The 20953-nt window shown below is 40.0% G+C and overlaps 1 protein-coding gene across 1 annotated transcript; it reads left to right on the top strand.

Annotated features, from left to right (window-relative positions):
- Positions 1–153: 153 nt before the first annotated feature.
- LOC128305084 (nose resistant to fluoxetine protein 6-like) lies at positions 154–6926 on the top strand. The gene is made up of 11 exons (XM_053042374.1): positions 154–241; positions 401–711; positions 1843–2005; positions 2087–2218; positions 2302–2486; positions 2544–2716; positions 2871–3039; positions 5436–5629; positions 5928–6072; positions 6168–6497; positions 6660–6926. Exons 1-11 carry the CDS (start codon positions 154–156, stop codon positions 6924–6926), a joined length of 2157 nt encoding a protein of 718 aa, XP_052898334.1.
- The last annotated feature ends 14027 nt before the right edge of the window (positions 6927–20953 follow it).

Here is a 20953-nt window from a genome sequence, read left to right as displayed (position 1 = left end):
CCGTAAGCCATCCTGCTCATGACGTCACGAAAGGTGCTGGAGCGATCTTGCCAGGATTGCACCCCAAAACGAAGTAGTGGCCGGTCGGCAGACTACCGCGCCAGTCATCGTGCACCAGACGCGGTGCGACTGTTAAACGGAAAAGACGTGATCATGGTCTCGATCTTGAAAGTGCTGACCGTGTTTGTGTGCAGTGTCCTGTGCAGTATCGCATCGGTGCACTGTGCAGAGCAATTCAACAGTAAGTGAAAAACAAAACCCCAGTGAAGTTTGCTAGCTACGAAAGTGATAGTAACGTAGCCGAGCGTAAACGGTGTTCCTGCGTTTCGCGGGTGTCCGAATTTACTCAAAACATTGTGCTCCCTCTTTTCTGCTCCCCCGGGCTCTTCTCGATTCACAGTGTCACAGTACAGGCTAATGCCACGGGTGTTTCATTTCGACGACTATGACGAGTGCCTTCGGGACGATCCGTCCGTGCCGGATGTGTACTGCATGGTGAAGGCGGTGGTGCAACCAAACGCGTCCTCCCCCGCCTGGAACGTAATTGCCGACTTCTCGAGCAACTGGAAGCAACATCTTAACCACGCACATCTTGACCGAGGCCTTTGTCTCAGCGGTTGCATCCGACTGTTGGCCGAGCTTGAGCGCGCCAACGTCACGGAGCAGGAGCTAAGGTCGTTGGTAGTGCCCAAGTTTCAGATTGATTTTCCGGTAAATATACTCGCTGTGAGCGCAATGGTGGTAGTGACCCGTAAAGGTTTAACTGATGTGTGAATGAATCAATTGAAAAACGTTAAGACTGTGTGGTGTCCTGTGCTTCCAAGGGCAACTTAGTTATTTTTAATGTGCAACTCAATGTGACCAGCGAAAAAGCACGTTTCATTAATTACAATAATGAAAAGGACTTTGTGCGTGAAATCAATCAAGTTTCTGTTTTGTCAATATAATTACTTGCTGCGCAGTGCAATGAACATGAATGCTATTTTTTATTCCTTCTCGTGTAACTGTGGTGGTCAATGGATGTATTCAGCATTCGGGAAAATTGAGCTTGTTGTCACGTAGAAGAGTTTTCTCGTATTTTTATATTAATTGTAGTGCAAACAGTGAACTACAGTACTGTAGTGGACAAGGTCAAACCCAATTTAGAGGAAAGCTGTGTCACAGTACTCGTTATCACAGTTTAGACAATTTGTTTAAGACAATTCTATTGTAATGTTATATGTAAAAAGGGAGTTTATACCAATTCAAACAAATTATCCATCCTATCTTTTTTTTTTCAAGAATTGTTTTGGCTTTTTTATGATTTTGAAGAAAAATGCCATTAAATGTCACGCTTTTCTATATTGTTATCGTTTATGTGTACAGTCAATACCCGAGTAACGCGGTTCTCGCGAGAAACGCGGATTTTAAAAGTTTGACATTTTGCAATGTAGAATTGAATTTTGAATTAGCAAGTTTAAAATAATTAAAAACAAAAAAACATAGAAATTTATTGTAAATTGCGAAATGAAGTGCAAAGTTCAAAAGTGACAAAAAACCGCATGAACTCTTATATACTCCTAATAGCAATTTTGAATATGCTTCGTAACGTGGAAATAAGTATTCGATCCCTTAATAAGACATATAAACGAAGTTTCAGAGAAAACTGGAGTTACACGAATATTCGAAATACGCGAAATTCTCTGGAACGCATTAGCCGCATATCTTCATTGCTTCTTAAAAAGACAAATTTTGAAAAGGCAAACAAGCTGTATCAAGTGCATCATGATATGGACAAAATTTCGTAATGTTCTATTTCTTTAAACGTAACATAATGTAAATGGGTCATTTACGCCACTGCAGTACATCATCAAGAACGGCACGTTCCGTGATGTGGACACGTATCGTCGCAACTATTCCGAGCTATTCGCTAAGTGCATAAACTACGAGCTGCAGCAGAAGCATGGTTTGCGTGCCTATACCGAAATCGAATACTGCGACAGCAACAGGGAATCGTATCCGATCGGTAAGCTTTAATCTTCATTCCTTACTTTCACCGCTATATGCTGGGGCAAGTTCTTCACTGTGACTATCTTATTTGTTGAAGACAATTTGGAAATGGCCTTCCTGGTCGTTTTGGCCGTTCTTCTTCTGGTGGTGATTTTCTCCAGCTGGTACGATCATCGCTGCAAGCAGGATCATGGATTGGAGCACTATCAAAACGAGCTTCCCAGTAAAGGTATTCTAATTCAGTGTTCAATCTTAGGTCAACTTCAAAATGGCCTTTTTTGAAAACAAATTCTTTATCAATGCATATGATAGCTGCCATGGTGCTGGTATCGTTTTCCATCATCCGCAACTGGTACCGTCTAACGTCCCGCAGCGATGACTCTCTGAACCGCTCGATAAGGTATGTGCATGCGGTACGATTTATGATTTTCATGATGATCAACATGGGCCACAACGTCCTTTACGCACAACCTCGCACTGCCATGGTTATCGAACGGGTAAGCGCGAATGAAAGTTTCAACCATTGCGTTCTAGCGTGTTTTTTTTAATTGCAGAAATTCAGCGAAGTCGATTCGATGATTGTAGCCAACGGATCACACGTTGTTACCACGTTTTTCGTTATAAGTGCACTCATGCTGGTCCTGTCGCTGGTAAACAAGCTGGAGCAGACAGGCCGGAAAATAGGATTCCTCGAAATCATTATGATTTCTATCGCACGCTATGTACGGTACGCACGATTTGTCACTTATGTACTATCACGTTGTACGCTAGTATTTCTGGCAAAAAAAACAACATTACTTCAAACATTTATCACGAACGCTGCTGAAAATCATTTTTCTTCTCCTATTGCTTCCTTCTATATTTCATGATTCATTAATCAGTCTGACTCCCGTGTATGCATTCATAATGTTTCTGGAAGCGACGTGGCTCGTACGCTATCTGGATGGTCCACTCTGGCGGAAAGGATTCGAAACGGGTCGAACGTACTGCCGCAAACACTGGTGGGTCAATCTGTTGTACATTAACAATTATTATGCTACGGACGAGCCGGTAAGTGAAAACCTGAACATGGTAATGATTACTAAAATTGTATTCTATTTTATTGTGTAATTTATCCTATGCTTTGGTATCCTTCCTATCGTGTAAAGACCGATGCCATTACCTATCCTCTGCATCTTGGCGTAACGAGGTCGTGCTTACCATTTCTGAGTCACTAGACTTTATTTTACCATGCAGCTGAATAACCTGTCCTTACTACGGGGGTTTGGTCCATATGAAATTTTTGACCAATCCTGCCGTGATAAGACTAGAGCCACATCACCAATACACTAGTGATGAGCATTATGTTCCCAACCTACTACTAGGTTTGTTCCATTCCTTCTGTGGAACGATCAAAAATTGGTGCATAAAAATTCACAAAATTTTTTGCACCTACATGTAGTTTTTGTTTTGCGAAGTTTATAACGTTAACCTTTACTTCTATTACTCGTAATCAAAGCTTTAGTTTAATCTTAGAATGGGTTCAATCATCTTTTGAAACAAATTGATTTTGTCAAAGAACACCTGGTTTTTTATATACCATTCATTTCAGTTCACTTATTCAGCTTGTTTGTTTAAATTTCATCTTCTGTTTAAATCTGTTTTCCAAGCTTTGTTCAAAAATTATCATCGGTAGTAGCGAAAAATTCATAGTGACAAAATATCCAAAAACTTTTTGTTAACCAAAACCTGTTAATGAATTTTATGAAGGCTCATTCAATTATTACGTAACGCAAAAATTGACAATTTCAAACGTAGCACTGGACACTACCCCCCTTTGTTAATTACGTAACATTTCGTTGACCCCTCCCCCTTTGTTAAAAAAATATATAATTTTCTTAAACAATCTCTGTAATTGCATCGTCCATCAACAATTAACAACATTCCATCAACAATTAACAACAACTATTTTATGCTAACTTCAAACAAGACCATACAAGCACCGATCACAATGCCGCACGTTCTAGTTGTCAAAAGTTATTCTTTGCATCGTGAATGAGCGCCCGAGCACTAAATGATATTGAATAATGAACTGATGTATGGATTATGTTTGATGTATGATTGTATGAAGCTCTTTACGATAGTGGATAACTTGGATGCATCATTCTGAGTCTGTTTAGAGCTCTTCAAGCTCAATGTAAATTTTAAGAGTCGACGAGTTATGTGACAATGGATGCAAACTGCATCCACTACTACACACAGGAAACCAAAATCACCATCTTAGTGGATAAAAGAAGTTATCAATGAGCGGGTATCAGAAGATATCAAGAAACTTGACTTTTAAACAATCGCCAAGTACATAGATAACTTGGAATTTGTATAAAACATAATTAAATAAGTTATTTTTTCATACAGAGACTATGCAGCGGGATTCTAAGTATAATCTTTTGTATGTTACTTAACAAACATTTAAACCCCCCTCTCCCCCCTATGTAACATATCATAACGCTGTTACTGACCTCCCCCTCTCTCCTATCAGCGTTACGTAATAATTGAATAAGCCCTTATATGTTTATTGATGGTAGAGAATATGTAAAAATCATATCATACAGGAATATTTTATTTTTCTCGAGAAAGTAGCCTACTAAATTCGTTCCGTTCCTGTAAGAAAAGAAACTGTTTCCGAAAAAATAAGAGCTTTTTTCCCCCATTACAATTCTGCATTACGCAACTTCCAATAAAATAACATATTATTCTTCCTGTACATACTTTAAAGTATCTAACCTTTAGATAAATATAAAAATATTAAAAATTAGACAACAATGTTGTAAAAGTAAATAATGTATGAATTTGTACGAAGATATCCTTTCAGAATTTTGATATTCTATGGGCTGTTACGTAACATAATGGTACACGACTTTTGGGACGACAATAGGACTAAGACGTTTTTTTTAAAATAACATCCTTAGTATCGTTTCAATGATAATAACAACAAAAAAAAAGATAAAACCATAAGCTTTTACTATTTCAATTCACTATCTTTTTTGACGATTTGGACATTATTATTTCCAACGTATTATTCAAAAGGATAAGTTACCTCTTTTCCAGCGAAAGCTAAACGATAAATGATGATCATTGTGGTGTTCAACACCCCATAACTATATCAATTTGAATTTTCATTACAAACCCATTTTAGAACGAAAGGAAGATAATGTAAACTTTTGCCAAAACTGAGCAATGTTGAGTAAATCCTTGTAACCAGGTTCTACATATTTCGGCAAGTAATTTTATAAGCATTATCATTTAAAAAAAAACGTAACGTCTTACACTGCAATCACAAAACTTCCACCACGTGTTCGAATCAAGGGAAGAAAAGATGATTAGATCACGTTTCGCAAACTGAAGTAGCTCAATCTTTGCAATCGTATTGTTAACGAAATTCCACATTATGCTCGTGTTTCGTACAGTGCATGCAGCACACCTGGTACTTGGCCGCAGATTTTCACTTGTTCGTGTACGGTTTGATAGTGTGTACCGTGGTCCTGCGCTATCCTAAGTACCGGACGTACATACTGTCCTTCCTGCTGCTGCTCTGTACAATGATTGCCGCCATCGTTGTTTACGTGAACGAGTACGAAGCCGTGACGCTGTTACCACCGGAGTAAGTTTTAAATTAATCGTTTGCTTTAATTGTATTCGTCGCTACCAAATATTCGGTGAGTGGGAAAGTAACACGCTCAATACGCTTTCGCGAATCATTGTTTACACGCAACAGAATATTTCAATATTGAACCAAAAATAAATCGTTTATGTTAATCAGTGGAATGAGATTTTGTCCTTAAAGAAACAGGTGTTATTATCCCATCTTATTGAGCTGCTTGAGCCACCGTACTTTTTTCCCCGGGAAAGGTATAAAACACTTAAGGCCCCTAACATCCGCTCTTGCTCACCATTTTCAGACCGCTCCGATTTTTCTACTGGTACTGGGACATGTACCAAGGAACGTACCTGCCGACGCACATGTACTTGGTCAATTACACGGCCGCCATTATGGGCTCCTTCTATATGCTCCATCTGCAGCGCAAGAACTTCAAAACGCCAAAGGTACGCCACGGAAGATGAACGTGTGAGATTTGCAAAGTGTTTTGTGCGTGTATGTACGGTTACTACCATTGCTTGCCGGATTTTTCCTTCGACAGATGTTTTCATTACTGTGGCTGCTCGGTATGTTGGCGATGCCCGGAACATTCGCAGCCGGGTACTTCATCTACAGCAACCTGTTCGAGACACCGTCCGTGTGGATGGCGCTTGTCTTCCCACTCGGTCGCATACTCTACACCGCCCTCATGTTTCTGCTCACCGTCGGGTTTATCTTCCGCGCCAGCAAGCCCATCCTGCGACTGCTCAACATACACCTATTCGGCATTCTCGGGCGGCTTACGTACTGTGCGTACCTGTGTCACTTTTTCATCACTCGTGCGACTTCCTTCGGCACCAGACGGTTGGCGAATCTGGGCGTATTCGAGATGGTAAGTAATTCAACCCGGCAACATCAACCGTCCCTTCCGGGAAACAATTACTACCGTACGCACGTGAACGTGCACATACCACTTCGTAAAGGTGTTACGAAGATTATCCTTCCTTTCGGGGTGCATATTTCATGCTGGTTTCATTTCCACGTTTCTCTGCAGAACACCTCGAGCTGGTCGACGCTGGTGATGTCGTACGTTTTCGGCTGGTTGCTTTGCCTGATGCTGGAATCACCATTTATTGCTCTGCAGAAGATTCTTTTCGAAAGCTTACACGGCAAGCACAGATCGAACGCGAATGGCAATCAGCATGTGCAGGATAACCTTCAGACCCCATCCGCCTTTATAGGCGCGAACACGCTCAGCGGAAAGTTACCGGCAAATGACGAGGAATCGTACGCGAGTTCCATGGAACAACAGAGACTCTAATCGTGTTACTATTGAATCAAAGTGAAGGAGCGTTTGATATTACTACTCATACCAAACCAAATCGGGTCCTACTGCTGGAGGGGAAACTATGTTTAAGCTGTAAAACAAAAAAAAAGTGTGTAAAAGAGTGTGCGAATGCCTATTGCTTAAATTCATTCTGTATTGCTATTTTGTAGTTTAAAAAACCTAATTAAATTAAAATAAAGAAACAAACAACGCTGTTGCCGTTGGTTGGTTTTTGTAGGAACTTTGTACAGAACTTTGTTCTTCTAACCAATACTCCAAAGGGCTTGTCCCATCAAACATAATCTACCGTTTATTTATTCCCAACAACACAACCTAAGGGATAGTCCCGTGCTAAAATGGTCCCAGAAGTGACTGTTTGACTGAAAACTTGATACAACTGGATTAGAAAACCAAACAAAAATAAACTTAAATCTTAGCCCTATCTTTAATGTTTTTATCTAGTACATATGCTAATCTTATTCTTACTTATTTATCGTTATGCAGATCGTTATATATTTTATTCTAATTTTGGTTAATCTATTGGAGATTCTTCTTCTTCTTCATTGGCACAACAACCTCAGGAAGTTTAGGCCTGGCATTTCTGAATTACTTTAATTCACCCATAGCCGGATAGTCAGTCCTTTGTACGGAGGATTGGTCCGGATAGGATTTTGGACCGATCCTGTCGTGTGAAGATCAGCGGCAAGCCTCCTCCTGCTCGTGGAGATTAGGTACCATTTTTTTCAAAATAGTAAAAAGACATTTTCCGGGAATGATATGGGTATGTGGTTGAGGATGTTGTTTTTAATGTTTTATCAGTTCATCAATTGAAGCTCATTATATTCCTAACGGTGTAATTTTTGGTTAGTTTTGTTGGATGTTAGATGTTGGATGTTGTTTATATTAAAGTTTTTGTGAATTAAATACACCCTATGGTATAGTGAGACAATTTAATATGGCTTTGAGAAACTTATTTTGACATATTTGAAGTTTCTTCTTGTCAAGATATACGGCCTGGCCGTTATAACGATAATAAAAAAAAAAGGTTTCATCTTGTCAGTTTTGGCACAGTTCATCCAAATTGTAGAGGCATACGATAAGAAAGGTCACATCATTGGAGAGGATTTCTTGTCTAATTTCAGAAATGATTGAATCGCAATTCCATTGAAAGAACTTTTCCATATACCTTAACTAACTGTCAATTTTGTTCAAAGAAATCCAACAGTTATTATATTTATTATGTCATGTTTCTGTAACTTCCTGCATATCTCATTGTTTGCAATTAATAATTACCGATGGATTAATGCAAGTAATTAATCCACCGTCATTAATAATTCAGCTGCTGCCCTTCAAGTTAGGTTAAATTGAAATAAGTAATGTTTTGCCGAAAATATCAATCAGACAGTTTTTTTTTGTTTTAACACGTTTTGAGTAATTCAAGAAAATTTACTCAGAATAAACTCAGAATAGAACTCAGAATAAACATTTTTACCGCACATCATATTTAAATTGATCACAAATGGCGTCATCAAATCACTGATATTATGATCACCAAAGAAAGGTTAATCACAATCCAACAATTAATAAAAGTCAATTAGAAAATAAAACAATTAAAAAGAGAAAATTAAAGTCTTTCACGAGTAGTAACTGATATCAAAAGTATATAGTAGTAACTATATAGTAGTAACTACGATACAAAATACTCAGACGTTTGTTAATCATGAGATAGCCTAACATAAAGTCCAGAATGCCAATTCATAGTCTAGTATCAACTTAAGTAAGTAATTAAAGCAAGAAGAAAACGAACCATAGAACTACATTTTACGTTAAAGTTACATCAAACTCTTTGCACGATAATAAATTCATAATAAGCTGGGCTGTGTAATAACAAAAATGCCCTTAAAAATATAATTAAACATAACAACCATCAACGTTTGCATTGCCGTCAGTCATGACCGTCAGAACCATTTCAATTAAAAACGAATTCACCCACCACTCCGTCCTCGCCATTTGAATGCACTTGGAACCCGAGCGAGGTCAAACCCATAATCAGCCGTCTTCAAAGCGGTCGCGCCCACCACAACGGTGCGTCGTCTTCATTAAAACTCGTTAATTATGGTTTTCAATATTACGCAGCTCTTCTGCTTCTTTGCTTGACACTCTCGCCACTAACGCCAATCCATACATCCTAATCGAAAGGCATCCACGCGTTACGTCCGTTCCATTTCACACCATTTCCCTCCCTAACCGAGCGGCGTGGGCGAAGAACAAACGGAACCAACTACCAGTGGCAAAATGGACTGTTTGTCCGTAAATAAAGCGTCTTGCGAAGCGCTGATGTTGTTCGCAAGACCCGCATTGCAGGGATGGCTGAAACAATGAAGGTCGCGCGGCGGTACGGAAATTGCGACCAACATTTGTTCGCTGCAAGCCTTCTGTTACTGATCGAGGCACGTTGCAGCTTAGGTAATGTGTGGTGATTTGAAGACGACCAGCGAAGGCAACCCGGGAAGCATCTCTCGGTCCCGGCGCGCCAGTAACCCGGAATGCAAATAAAAAGTATAAACATTTCCCCGGTACCGGTGAGCTTCGGTTTGCAGGTTTTTCGCGCGATTTAAATGGATCACGGTACCCGGTACGGTGTACGGTGGGTTGCCTTGGCGATGATATATCCTTTAAGATCCTCCCTTGATAGCCCGTTGAGATTTTTAAGCCTGCTTTAGTGAAAAGCAACATTGAATAATGTGTTTCGTATGGTTTATTCATTTTTATTCCATCTTTCGCTGGTACCAGTTCGGTGGCTACCAGGGGTAACATTTCGGCCGGTGCGCCAAGCCGAAACCGAATAAAACCTACGCTCCACGCGTAGCAATAACACCGACAGTCACGCTACACACCATCAACCTTGAACCGAAATGGATTTACGCACGAATCCGCCAAATACCATCCTCGCGAAGGCACATCGATTGATACTCATCATTTCTTCCCCGTGTCCTGATGATGGAGCCCAACACAACCCAAAGCTGCACACGAACATCCTTGACTTTCGATCGGAAAATCGTGCCGAAGGATTCTTCTTTTTTTCTGTTTGAGCCTTGGAAACGAGCCTTCATTATTCGCGCAACGATGACGGTCCGCTCCGGCAGTCGTACGTAGCAGTAAAAAGCACGAATAGGTTGAGGGGTTGAGTATTTGCCGGAGCGCTCAAACGAGTTGCCATTTGCTCCAAAAGTCATGAAAAGTAAATCTTCGTTTTGTTTTGCTTAACGAACCTGCAAAAATGATAAGCGTTGTTGTTGCACAGGGCGTTTGCTTTAGAATAAGCAAACGATTTTTATGGCCGATTTTTTGTCGATTATTCTGCACTGCCCTGAAAGGCACCGCGGAGAGTAATGCGGAATGAATATGATTCGCTGCGATGGGGTTCGCGGTGATTCTTATCGAGCTTTTGTTACTCCTGCCCTGTGTGTGTATGTGCAAGTCTTTGTTCTTCGTAATGATCCATGGGTGGTGGAGTTAAATTAAGGGACACATCAATGAGCCGTTCCGCAAACATTCCACATTGTAACGTTGATGTTGATTGGGGTGATTCATTGGGATCCTTTGAGGAAAACAAGTGTGGAAAACAACAAACCCCATTACAACATTGCACGTCAATCGAGTACAAAGCATTGTGGCACACGGGATGATTCACCTTTGCAATGTGTAATATCAAGCAGTTAAGTAAAAATGTTATTAAACAATACTGCAATTGAAAGTGAAGTTGGATATAGAAAGCTTGTAGTCATCAAAGTGTGACTCGTGAACCTATTAGAGTTCACTTAGTTATAGTCATCCTTAAGAACATTCAGGATTTACTTCTTCAAAGCTCGATGCGGTCGATTTTCTCGAATTTCTCGACATTAAGTTAGTCCCATTTTGTTTTATGTTTTTTCCGTAATTTTTTATAATAACACAAATTTTTCACCAACTAGACGATCGCTCGATGTAACATAACTAAATGCAACATTTAAATTTCTTTTTCGATAGTTTAATCATATTAGAATTTACCCAAAAATACATGGAACCATAATTTTGCTATCGGGACATCATAAAGTTGGGAAAGTGTAACTAACATGGGTTTGACGATTTTTTCTACAAGCATTATATTGTTCCGTATGAATATAGTAGTGCTTCCCTTAGCTTAACTACTATCAGTAGCTTATTTTCCATCAAAATAACGTTTCCGTTATAACGCTTTACTCGATAACGCAAAACTGGAAAACAAAAGCTTAAATACGACCATCGGGAATCAGCACAACGATCTGGCCAACCGTTTTTCCAATGCTTAATATAAACAAAGCAAAGACCCCTGCACTATTTTGTATGACCCTGAGCTAACGGATAATTTCGATTAGTTGTCTGAATTTATGCAATGAAAAGTATACAAATATTTTACACATGCCATTTAACTAAACTGCTTTATCTTACCCCGAGATAGAAAATTTTGAATGGAGCTATGGTTATTTAAAATATATAACATATTACATCATTAGTTTAGGGTTCTACTACGTAACAAAGGATTAGCAAAAGATTGGCCAGGAGGCGGAAAACGTCGGGTTGGAGATTAAGGAGACAAAAACCAAGTTGATGGTGGCACCACCAGCAGCCGTGCTAACAAATTCCAACTTACACACTTTCGAAGTCGTCGAAAACTTCACCTATCATCAGCACTGACAATAACATTGATGTTGATATACGCGCCAAGGTGCTGGTTGCCAATCGGTCATTGTACAGTCTAAGGAAACTTCTCTACATGAAACACCTGTCGCGACGAACGAAGCTGGGACTATATAGAAATTATGCAGTTCCAGTACTCACATACACCTCTGAGCCACGGACTATGTTCAAAACTGACGAAACCCTCTTAGCCGCGTTCTTCCTTAGCAAGCTGCTCAGAAGGATTTTTGACCTCGTATGTGTGGAAGGACAAAGGAGGAGCCACTACATTGACGAGCTCTATGAGCTGTGTGTCGAACTTATTTTCGTACAGAACTCAGAGGTGTATGTGAGTACTGGAACGGTTTAGACTCGCCAGGCTCGCCGGTGCCTTGGTCACGTCATGAAAATGACACCAGACGACCCAGTCCGTAAAGTCCTTTCTGGGTCGTACACATGGACAGAGGAAGCATGGTAGGCCCAAACTGTCCGCCACAAAAGCCGAGATAATCGATTGACATACGATGGTGCTCGACCGTAAACTGTGTAGGACTCCTGATGACTAATGCAGCAGGCCTAGAAGCGGTTGTAGCGCCGGATTAAGTAATTAACTAATAATATTTTTGAAAACTTTAGCTGAAGTGGTGTTTATTTGGTAGGACCAGTATCAAATCACATTTGATCCGAATGTCATTTGCAGATAAATAAAGACAAGAAAACCCTGATATAGTATGCCAAGACCTCCGTACCAGGCAAGTAGATAAACGCTACTTATCTGAAAACCATCCATATTGTTGATTTGTCCTTAAATTATTACTTACAACTAATATTGTGCATCACAGACCTGGTTTCCATAATTATACAACAGTCGTTATGCTACACAAGATTTCACAACCACATTCTTGTCTATTATATTATTAACTAGTCCATATTATTCAACCAAAACTGTACCGCAAAAAGACGTGACTATGTATACAGCTACACCCCTGTCTTGTATAGCGAGAAGAAAGTAGAAACAATTCCGAACGAGCACACGCAAAATTCCTATTTTCTCGCTGCCACTAAACTTACACTCAACGCTAAAGACTTGCAGGCAGATTTATTTTTGTCCTTCTCCTTTGCGCTCGGTCACGAGAGGGGGCAAGGTCCAGTTAAAGGATAATTTATGTATCACCGACAAGGCTCCATTGTATCCGCCGCTAATGTGGTACGAAAGTCAAGGAAAGCACGCTCAGTTCAGCACTCCTCACCACGGATCCTTCACCGGGCACATTTTTCGGTTTCCCACGTTTGGGCGGAAACGAAACCAGCTCCCGGATAGAGCACACCGGGAAATGTGAGTCATGTGGAAAATCGATACCGGTAAATAGTTTATGCTGAGTTTAAAACCCCGGTACTGGAGGTCAAACTTGATCACTGTGCACAATGCGAGCGCAGCAGAGGCGAGAGTGAAAAGTGCAAATTCATATAGCAAATGGAGTATGGTATTTGAAAATGGGTGTAAAGTTACACCTTAATACCATTAAGTGAGCAGCAAAGTAAGCACGAGTCAACATAATCCTTTTGCCGAACCGCTCCACACGGCTGGCAGTGTCTGCCCGAGGTTGCCCTTACCGGTGGCAGTGAAGCGCGCCAGATGGCACTTAAGTGTTTAATAAACACCTTTCGCTACTATAGAACTAGCGGTCCGAATGACATTCTGCCACCAGCGCACTTGTAGAGTATCTGTCGGGTTGGTATTTGTTTGTTTTTTTTTTGTTAACCCACATAACCTACAAGAAGCAATACAGACAAAAAAACACGGTTCCCGAAGCGCACCGAAGGAATTGGTCGTACTGAGTCGCTAACCCAAAGAAAAGAGCTCATAAAAGATGCAGAATTTAATCTTCACATCAAACCCTCACCCGCACGCCAGGGAAAAGCGAATGATCCAAAGGGGTGTACGTTGCCAATTATGCATGCCAGCACGATGAATTCCAAACAAAACAGACTCACTGTGTGAACAACCTCCTAGCGCACACATATTTGATCGATCAATTAAACCATTGCAACGAAAAGGGGATTGGCTGCATTCTTTAATAAAACTCCACTAACACCGTTATTGATGTTGTGGGAATACTTTAGTGACTGAAGAAGAGTAACGAAAAGAAAGTATGTAAACATAAAAACGGCACCCTTTTGGAAGCTATCCAACTCGTTTATGAACCGTGTTGTGTTTTTTTTTATCAAATGAATGCACTTAAGGCGTACAGTTACAGTTTCTGATTGCAACATTAGATCGCAAAAACAACAATATCCGTTGTTTGAGCATTTCAATATAAATGTACTAGGTCCGCAACTAAGTAACGTTGCGTTTTTTTTTTTGACTGGATTGGGCTTGCAGAAATGTTCATGATGATGTTCATGAGATGTTCATGATGAATGTTCATGAGGAATGATATGATCGTCTCAGCATGAGTGATTTTATTTCTAATAATCGCCATTTGCGGGAAAACTTACTATTTGTTTCTAAACTGAGCCGTACGAAATCTCATGTTCAACAATTACAGAAAAATATGTACAGGCAGTCCCCGAGATACGCTATTATAGCGGACCGCTATAACGCTGAAAAAATCCGCGTAAGTCGAATTCTGGTGCAATTTTGTTTATAGTTTAAAGTCACAGAGTCGACTTTCTTCTCTGCACTTAATTTATTCAGCGATTTCAGGCGATTTTTAGAAAGATTACATTAAAATAGTTTTAAAAAAGAAATGTTTTTTTGCTTAGATTTTGAGCTATATACTAGTTCATCTGTCAAATTTTCAAAAACCGCGTCTCTCCGAATCCGCGTATAAGAGGAACCGCGTATCTCGGAGACTGCCTGTACAGAGATTCTTCTCCAAGTGAAACAAATTGTTAGGAGAATTATTTTTAGAATGAATAATAGATTCTAACATCGAGAGGTTGTTTGAATACTTAAAAAAATAAACAAAATTTTCGATAAGGAATTCGAAATGATGGCCCAGAGCAAATGGAGAGGGAATATTCGGAGTCACGAAATATTGCAAATATAACTTGCCAAAAGTCCAATAAATCTATTATTAACAGAAAAAATAAAAAAAAACGAATGCAGCTTAGTTACGCACCTAATACAAATAGGACAGCTGAGTTGTTAAAAGCAAACAGTCAAAAAAATCCTTTCACTGCTAAGGATTCAGCAATTTCTTTTGCAAAGAAAATGATCCTTTCCGAAATGATTCATGTTTTATTTTTGCATAATTGCACTGGAACAGACTTTTCCGTTGCTAATTGCCAAAAGAAAAAAATCCCTATACCAAAACAGCACATCTAAATGCATGCCGCCATCGTCCGAAAGTGGTACAGCTAAGTGAATAAATTATGAATTGCCAGCACGCCTAACACAGGTCCAATGTCGTTCGCTAATTCATTCGCTTCATTCGCTGGAACTGACGGGCCATCAACATTTTGGCACACGTACAAGACACACACACACAGAGCGCAAGCAGAGGGCAGAGATAGCAGCGGCAGCCCCTAGATTTCGAACCAGCTGTGGCCATCCTGTACGGCAGATTGATGCAATTTCTAGTAACCCACATTGAACGTAGAAGCAGAGATGAATTATTGTCCTTTCTTACTGAAACGAACGGATGGTAAGCAAGGTGGTGGCAGGGTAGGCTCGAAGGGATGAACGTTGAGATGCGGCAATAAAAGTCACTTAAATTAAAATCAAGCCGCACCGAGCTGTCAACGGCGATTTCGGTAACAACGGCTCTCCACTGAGCCACGGTGACACATTTTCCGGATGACACATTCCTCGTGTTCCGTTCGCGGGGTGTTTATTGGAATATCTTTGGCACTCTACGAACGCTCGGTCTCTCTCGGACGGTTAAATGCTTCTGTTTCAGTTAGGGTTATCCAATTTCTCGACGAAACAAAAACTGCAACTTTGTAATAAAAAAAAACAGCATTCCCATTTTTTTTGTCTTTTCGGTGAGTGAATAATTAATCAAAAATATCCTAACGTCGAGAATTGGAGCAACACACTGGCCCACTACTGCCACCAGTACCCGCAATCCTACGATCCATTCCGGTATCGCGTCGTGTGCAGGACATTTACATAAAACAAAATAATTCCATCGCAAAGCGCCAAGGGGTATGCAAAACGGGGAACCTCTACATCCAGAGAAGTAGAAAATAACCAACAAAAAAGGAATCCGAAATGGAGGGCTAGTGAGGAATTTTGTCGCGTTGCGGCGATTTTTCTCACTTTTCACTTACGATCCTACACATTTCTTTAGCTTCCCATTTTTTTGTCGTCATTGTTGTTGTTGTTGGTACTACACATGTGCCTAGTGGGGGGTAGAGATTTGATTTGCATTCGCCGAGTGGAAGGTCAAAAAATCGATCATCGTTTCACGGGATCAAGGGTGAATAATGGAGAAGGATGTAGGAAGTAGGAAAAGGATATGATTTTGAGGATTTTGGAAGATATTTATCCTGCGGCTTGTGTGAAAACTTTACATCGAATGACTACACATTTGGTTGGGTCCGGTGTGGTAATATTATTTTTAACAATAACTTTTAAAGCCATGGCCAGAATGAAACCGGGCAGCTTTTCCCTGTATGCTGTAAACGATTGTAGTATAACATGTTTGTAAGCATAATTTTATAGAGAATTTATAACTTATAATAACAGATGGGATTAGAATTAGAAGTGTTTTTTTACAGTACCGTTTATCGTTAGCAACCAATTTGATGGCCGTTCCATGGGTGGTGTATGCTGTTACAAAATTTATACTAATTATAACAAGTTTTCCTGTTACCGACAGCAACAGCGACTTACTGTCAGGCCCCCCAATAACGCGTTCGCTCACGGATTTCGGTTTCACTCGTTACGCTGACGGACTCGGCACCGGTGATGGATACCGTCCGTTCAACAACCGAACGACACACTCCCTAAAGACGCTTTCGGTGCTGCACAAATTCAGCAGAATTTCTATTTTCAAGGCGTTCCCCGTTCGATCCCGCACTGGGAAGCCACTTGTGGAAAACTTCTAACCTGTCTGCTAACACGAGGCAGGTTTCTTTATTTATTTATTTTTGCATTCTGCCACTGAAAGCGATCGGTGAACTTTGGCACAAGCATTGCGCGCTATATGCCCCTGTCAAGCGGACCCGTTCACGAGGTTGGGTTACATCCAGCGTCGTCGTTGAACAACGTCGATTAGCTCAACAGCGAGCGCGATTTTTATATTATTTTAATGAGCTGCTTACTCGCAGCTGAGCATGAGTATAGCAATCGATTGTAAACGATTCGCTGGAAAGTATTCCAACGCGTTTCCAAGAAGAAGAGAAAACCAACTTTCTGGGGATATTTGGAACGAACTTGGAAATGAAAACCCTTCGCAGAAATGATTTTGTGGGTTAAAATAAACATGGGTTTTGAAGGCCAAGAATATTGGTAGGAATTTGTGTTTTAATCACGTAATTCAGTCATTTTATGATTGAGAAATCTATTTGAATTTGCTCTCTCTCTCTTCTTGGCGTAATGATCTAGTAGGTCATGCCTGTCATTTCTGGCTTACTAGACTTTGCTTACTAGATGAGATTTTGTGCCGGTCCGTTCGTGTATACCCGAACTTTTGTTTTATATTTTCCAAATAATGGTTGACCTGGCTTGTTTTATCACATATAGCCTTAATAGATGAGGTTTGATCCATGACCTTCACGGCATTAGACCAAATACCAAGACCTGGTCTTTAATGTACTAGGAAAATACTCAATGAATTGAAAAACAATTCTTTCTCCCATTCATTGTAATTTAAATTACATCTTGGTTAAATTTCTTGTTCATGATTAACCTTTTATTGATTGATCCTGAAATATTGTAAGTAATGTAACTTTTCAACAAAATTAATGGTAATTGGTACATAATAAATTTGGTAAAAAAAAAGACATAACTCACCTTAATACCGCCCAAGTGTAGTGTTTCCGTGGTCTTACTAGAAGCTTTTCAGCAGCAAACCCATTAAAAACAAGTACATTGCATACACTAACACACTTTTCGGGCACTATAAACTTAACCGTGCTGCCAAATATTAACACACTATAGCAGAATGAGTAGTAATCTTATGAATAAATTTAACAATTATGTTCGCACGACATAGAAGATCGATTTGCACAAAACACAATGAAAAAAAAACAAACAGACAAAAAATCTCCAAATAACTGCTAGCTGGAATAAGCTTTCGGGGGTGATTAATCAAAGTGACTCGAGTCCCCGTAAGCAGGATCTCGGATCCTGAAGGACCTTTTTGCCGGAATCGATCGGTAACAACCGCAGAAAGTAAGGAAAACTACCCACACAATCTACACATGCTTTTTTGTTTTCTTTTCGTTTCTTGGCTTACGGTGGGGCTAAATAAAATACGGCCGGTAACTGTTTGCCGAACATTTATAGCGCACAAGTTCCGATGGCTACGAGGAGCGTATACTCCCTGTGCGTGCGCTTTTGTGTATGTGTTTACCGTGGAAACCGATCAGCTTTTAATTAGGGAAATTAATTTTCTTCCGAGTTTCACTTGGACCGTCACTCGCCATTTCCGACCACCGTTCACACACCAACTCCACCAGCAATACAATGACTTGCTGCATTGTGGCGTAATAATGAAAAGCGTATAGTAGTTTTTTTTTCACTAATCGTAACGTAAAAATGGCCTTCAAGCTCCGTGGTACCTTTCAAGCGAACTAATCCACGCCGACGGTGCCAGACGACTAAATCTGCTAGCCAACGACATCGACTAACAGCAGGTTTCTCGTAGTACTGGAGTCCTGTTTGCGTGGATTGTAAGGATTTCCTCTCAAATTCTCTCACTCTCTGAAATACAACATCCATATGCAGGGTTGATGGTACAATTGAAAACACTTAATAGATAGGAATTTCTACTGAAACCAACCTACTAGAAAAATCACATAATTCATAGAACCATTATTTGACTGCTTTAAAAATACCAAAAATCAATTATGTATGCTAAATTGTGCAAGCTTTGGTTGAATAATTCTAGTTTTCATAATTCGATAATTTATTTCATAGTATTTTGTTTGTCTGTCACTTTGAATTAAATTATCTGAAATACTATGAAGACTTAAACAGTTAAGATACAAGACGTCTTTTGCGGCTCATCAACCCTGTAATTTTCTATGCTCAGTACAGGTTTCTCTTGTTTTGAAGATGCGGTGGAAAACCTTTCTCCTTCGCTCTCATAATTGTTTCGGGAAAACTCGAATAGGAACATGCAAGTGCTTTAACTGTTGTTTTATCACATCGAACCTTGAAACCGGTATTGTTGCGAGAGTGACAGGAAATAGCCAATAAACATCAAACACACTCGGTGAGAGAACCATTCGAACCTTTCCGGTAAATTCCGGCGGGAAACAGATTGGAAAATAGACCTCGCATGCGACAAAATACCATGCGCAATTGTGTTGTTGATTCTTTTCAAACTGAAATTTGTTTTTATGGAAGATGTATGTAGGACAGTCGCAAAGCTGTTACGACAATTGCTTCACTGCAGATTATCCCCATTTTGATCTTTCTGTGCCATTGTTGGTATTAGAACCGTAATGCATTTGTAAACAACATATGAACAACCAAAGTGCATGCAAATAAACAAGACTGCCTCGTCGGTTCTTTACACCCACATACCGCACTCTAGAAGATGAACGCTTCAGCATGAAGGACGAACACCTCACCCAGAGCAATGTATTAGAACCATACTAATACGACTACCATCAAGGACGAGTGGCTTTGTAGCAAGGGCAAACGCAGTAGGAATCCTACTCCTGCTGACCCCGTGGTAGTTGGCATCAGCGCCACAACGATGATGAAGCTGTGGCACACTGGATTTGAAACTGTCTTTTTGGTTGTACGTCTGTCGTAAATAAATGCTCAGAATCGTTACTTGATTTAAACTCTCCAACTCCAACGTTCAAAAAGGGATCTCGATCCAGACCAGAAATGGGGATACGACTTGCTGTGCGTTAGACCGAAGGCTTAAGGCAACAACCACTGAATTACTTTTCCCCATAGCTCAATTTAAACCCCTCCACGAAAGAATATGAATTATAAATAATCAAGTAAACAAACAGCTTGTTTGATCAATACTTACATTTCGAAAATGTAACAATTTGTATTTGCAATTCTGCCACTCGATATCGATGCACACTTTTTACTAAACTATTCATCGTAGCATTTCTGCATCCTTTAATCTAAAAAAAAAATATTTCCCTAATACATACACTCGATCGTAAACAAGGCTTCGTAAAATTTGAGTTACAGGCAGTATAACTCATCAACTGCCTTTCTGCAAGCCACGTACTGCTACACTTCAAAACATTCGTGTTCAAACTTTAGTTTTTGCACAATTATCTTGTAAAACAATACCAAATATTGCGGTAAAATATAAAATTACATACAAAACTTTAGTATCCGAACCGGGTGGCGTCCATCGACGAACTGTCAGCTACATAGTGACACTTGCTACACAAGGTTTATACATAATGTGGGATCCCCGATGGGCTGTTTTTGTCCGCTTTCGGTTCTTCTTGTTTCCTATATAAGGCAGATTTACAAAACCATGTTCCATCTCCAAAGACTGGGACGGATTTTACCAGTTGCTGGTGTCTAATCTACTCCGATCTTATTGAAGACCCGGCAAGTTGGATTTATCGGACAGCCCAAATCGCCGATAAGCACAATCGCAAACTGCGATCCAATCACCATGGAAACGTGTATGGTGTACGATGTGGCGTTGAGAAGACTTTTCAATGTGCACATAAAGTTAGTTCAACAACTACAGATTCTTTAACTGCCACAGAACTATTCTTGCTCCTGTAAGAAGCTTTTTCCAGTCGAAACCAACACTGGTGCGTGAAACCATTAAGAGCAAAACCATACAAATGCAAACTTACTCTTTAATGTTGTCGCAATATACGATTCAAAATGACGCAACTGAACGCTACATTATGTAAAGGCAATTATTCGATATCGGTTGTTCACTTTCAATAGCTGTTGATGACGCAAAATTTTACCAATCATTATGTGATGTTTTTAATTACGTCGGCTAATTTTAAGCTTTCCACAACAAATTTACAACGATAACAACTTCCATCCCGAAAGGCTCGTCTGGACGTTTTTACTCAGTCGTCTGTCGAATCAAGGTGGTTCATCACGCCTGGTATGTGGTTCATCACGCCTGGTACCATCAATTATGTACCAGACTACAAATTGTTCAAAAGTACTTCTTTGTTAGTAGTGAATTTAT

The sequence above is a fragment of the Anopheles moucheti genome, chromosome 3 (assembly GCF_943734755.1).
Source record: "Anopheles moucheti chromosome 3, idAnoMoucSN_F20_07, whole genome shotgun sequence".
NCBI lineage: Eukaryota > Metazoa > Arthropoda > Insecta > Diptera > Culicidae > Anopheles > Anopheles moucheti.
The sequence above is the reverse complement of the archived record's forward strand: the minus strand, read 5'-3'. Positions and strand labels throughout refer to the sequence as shown.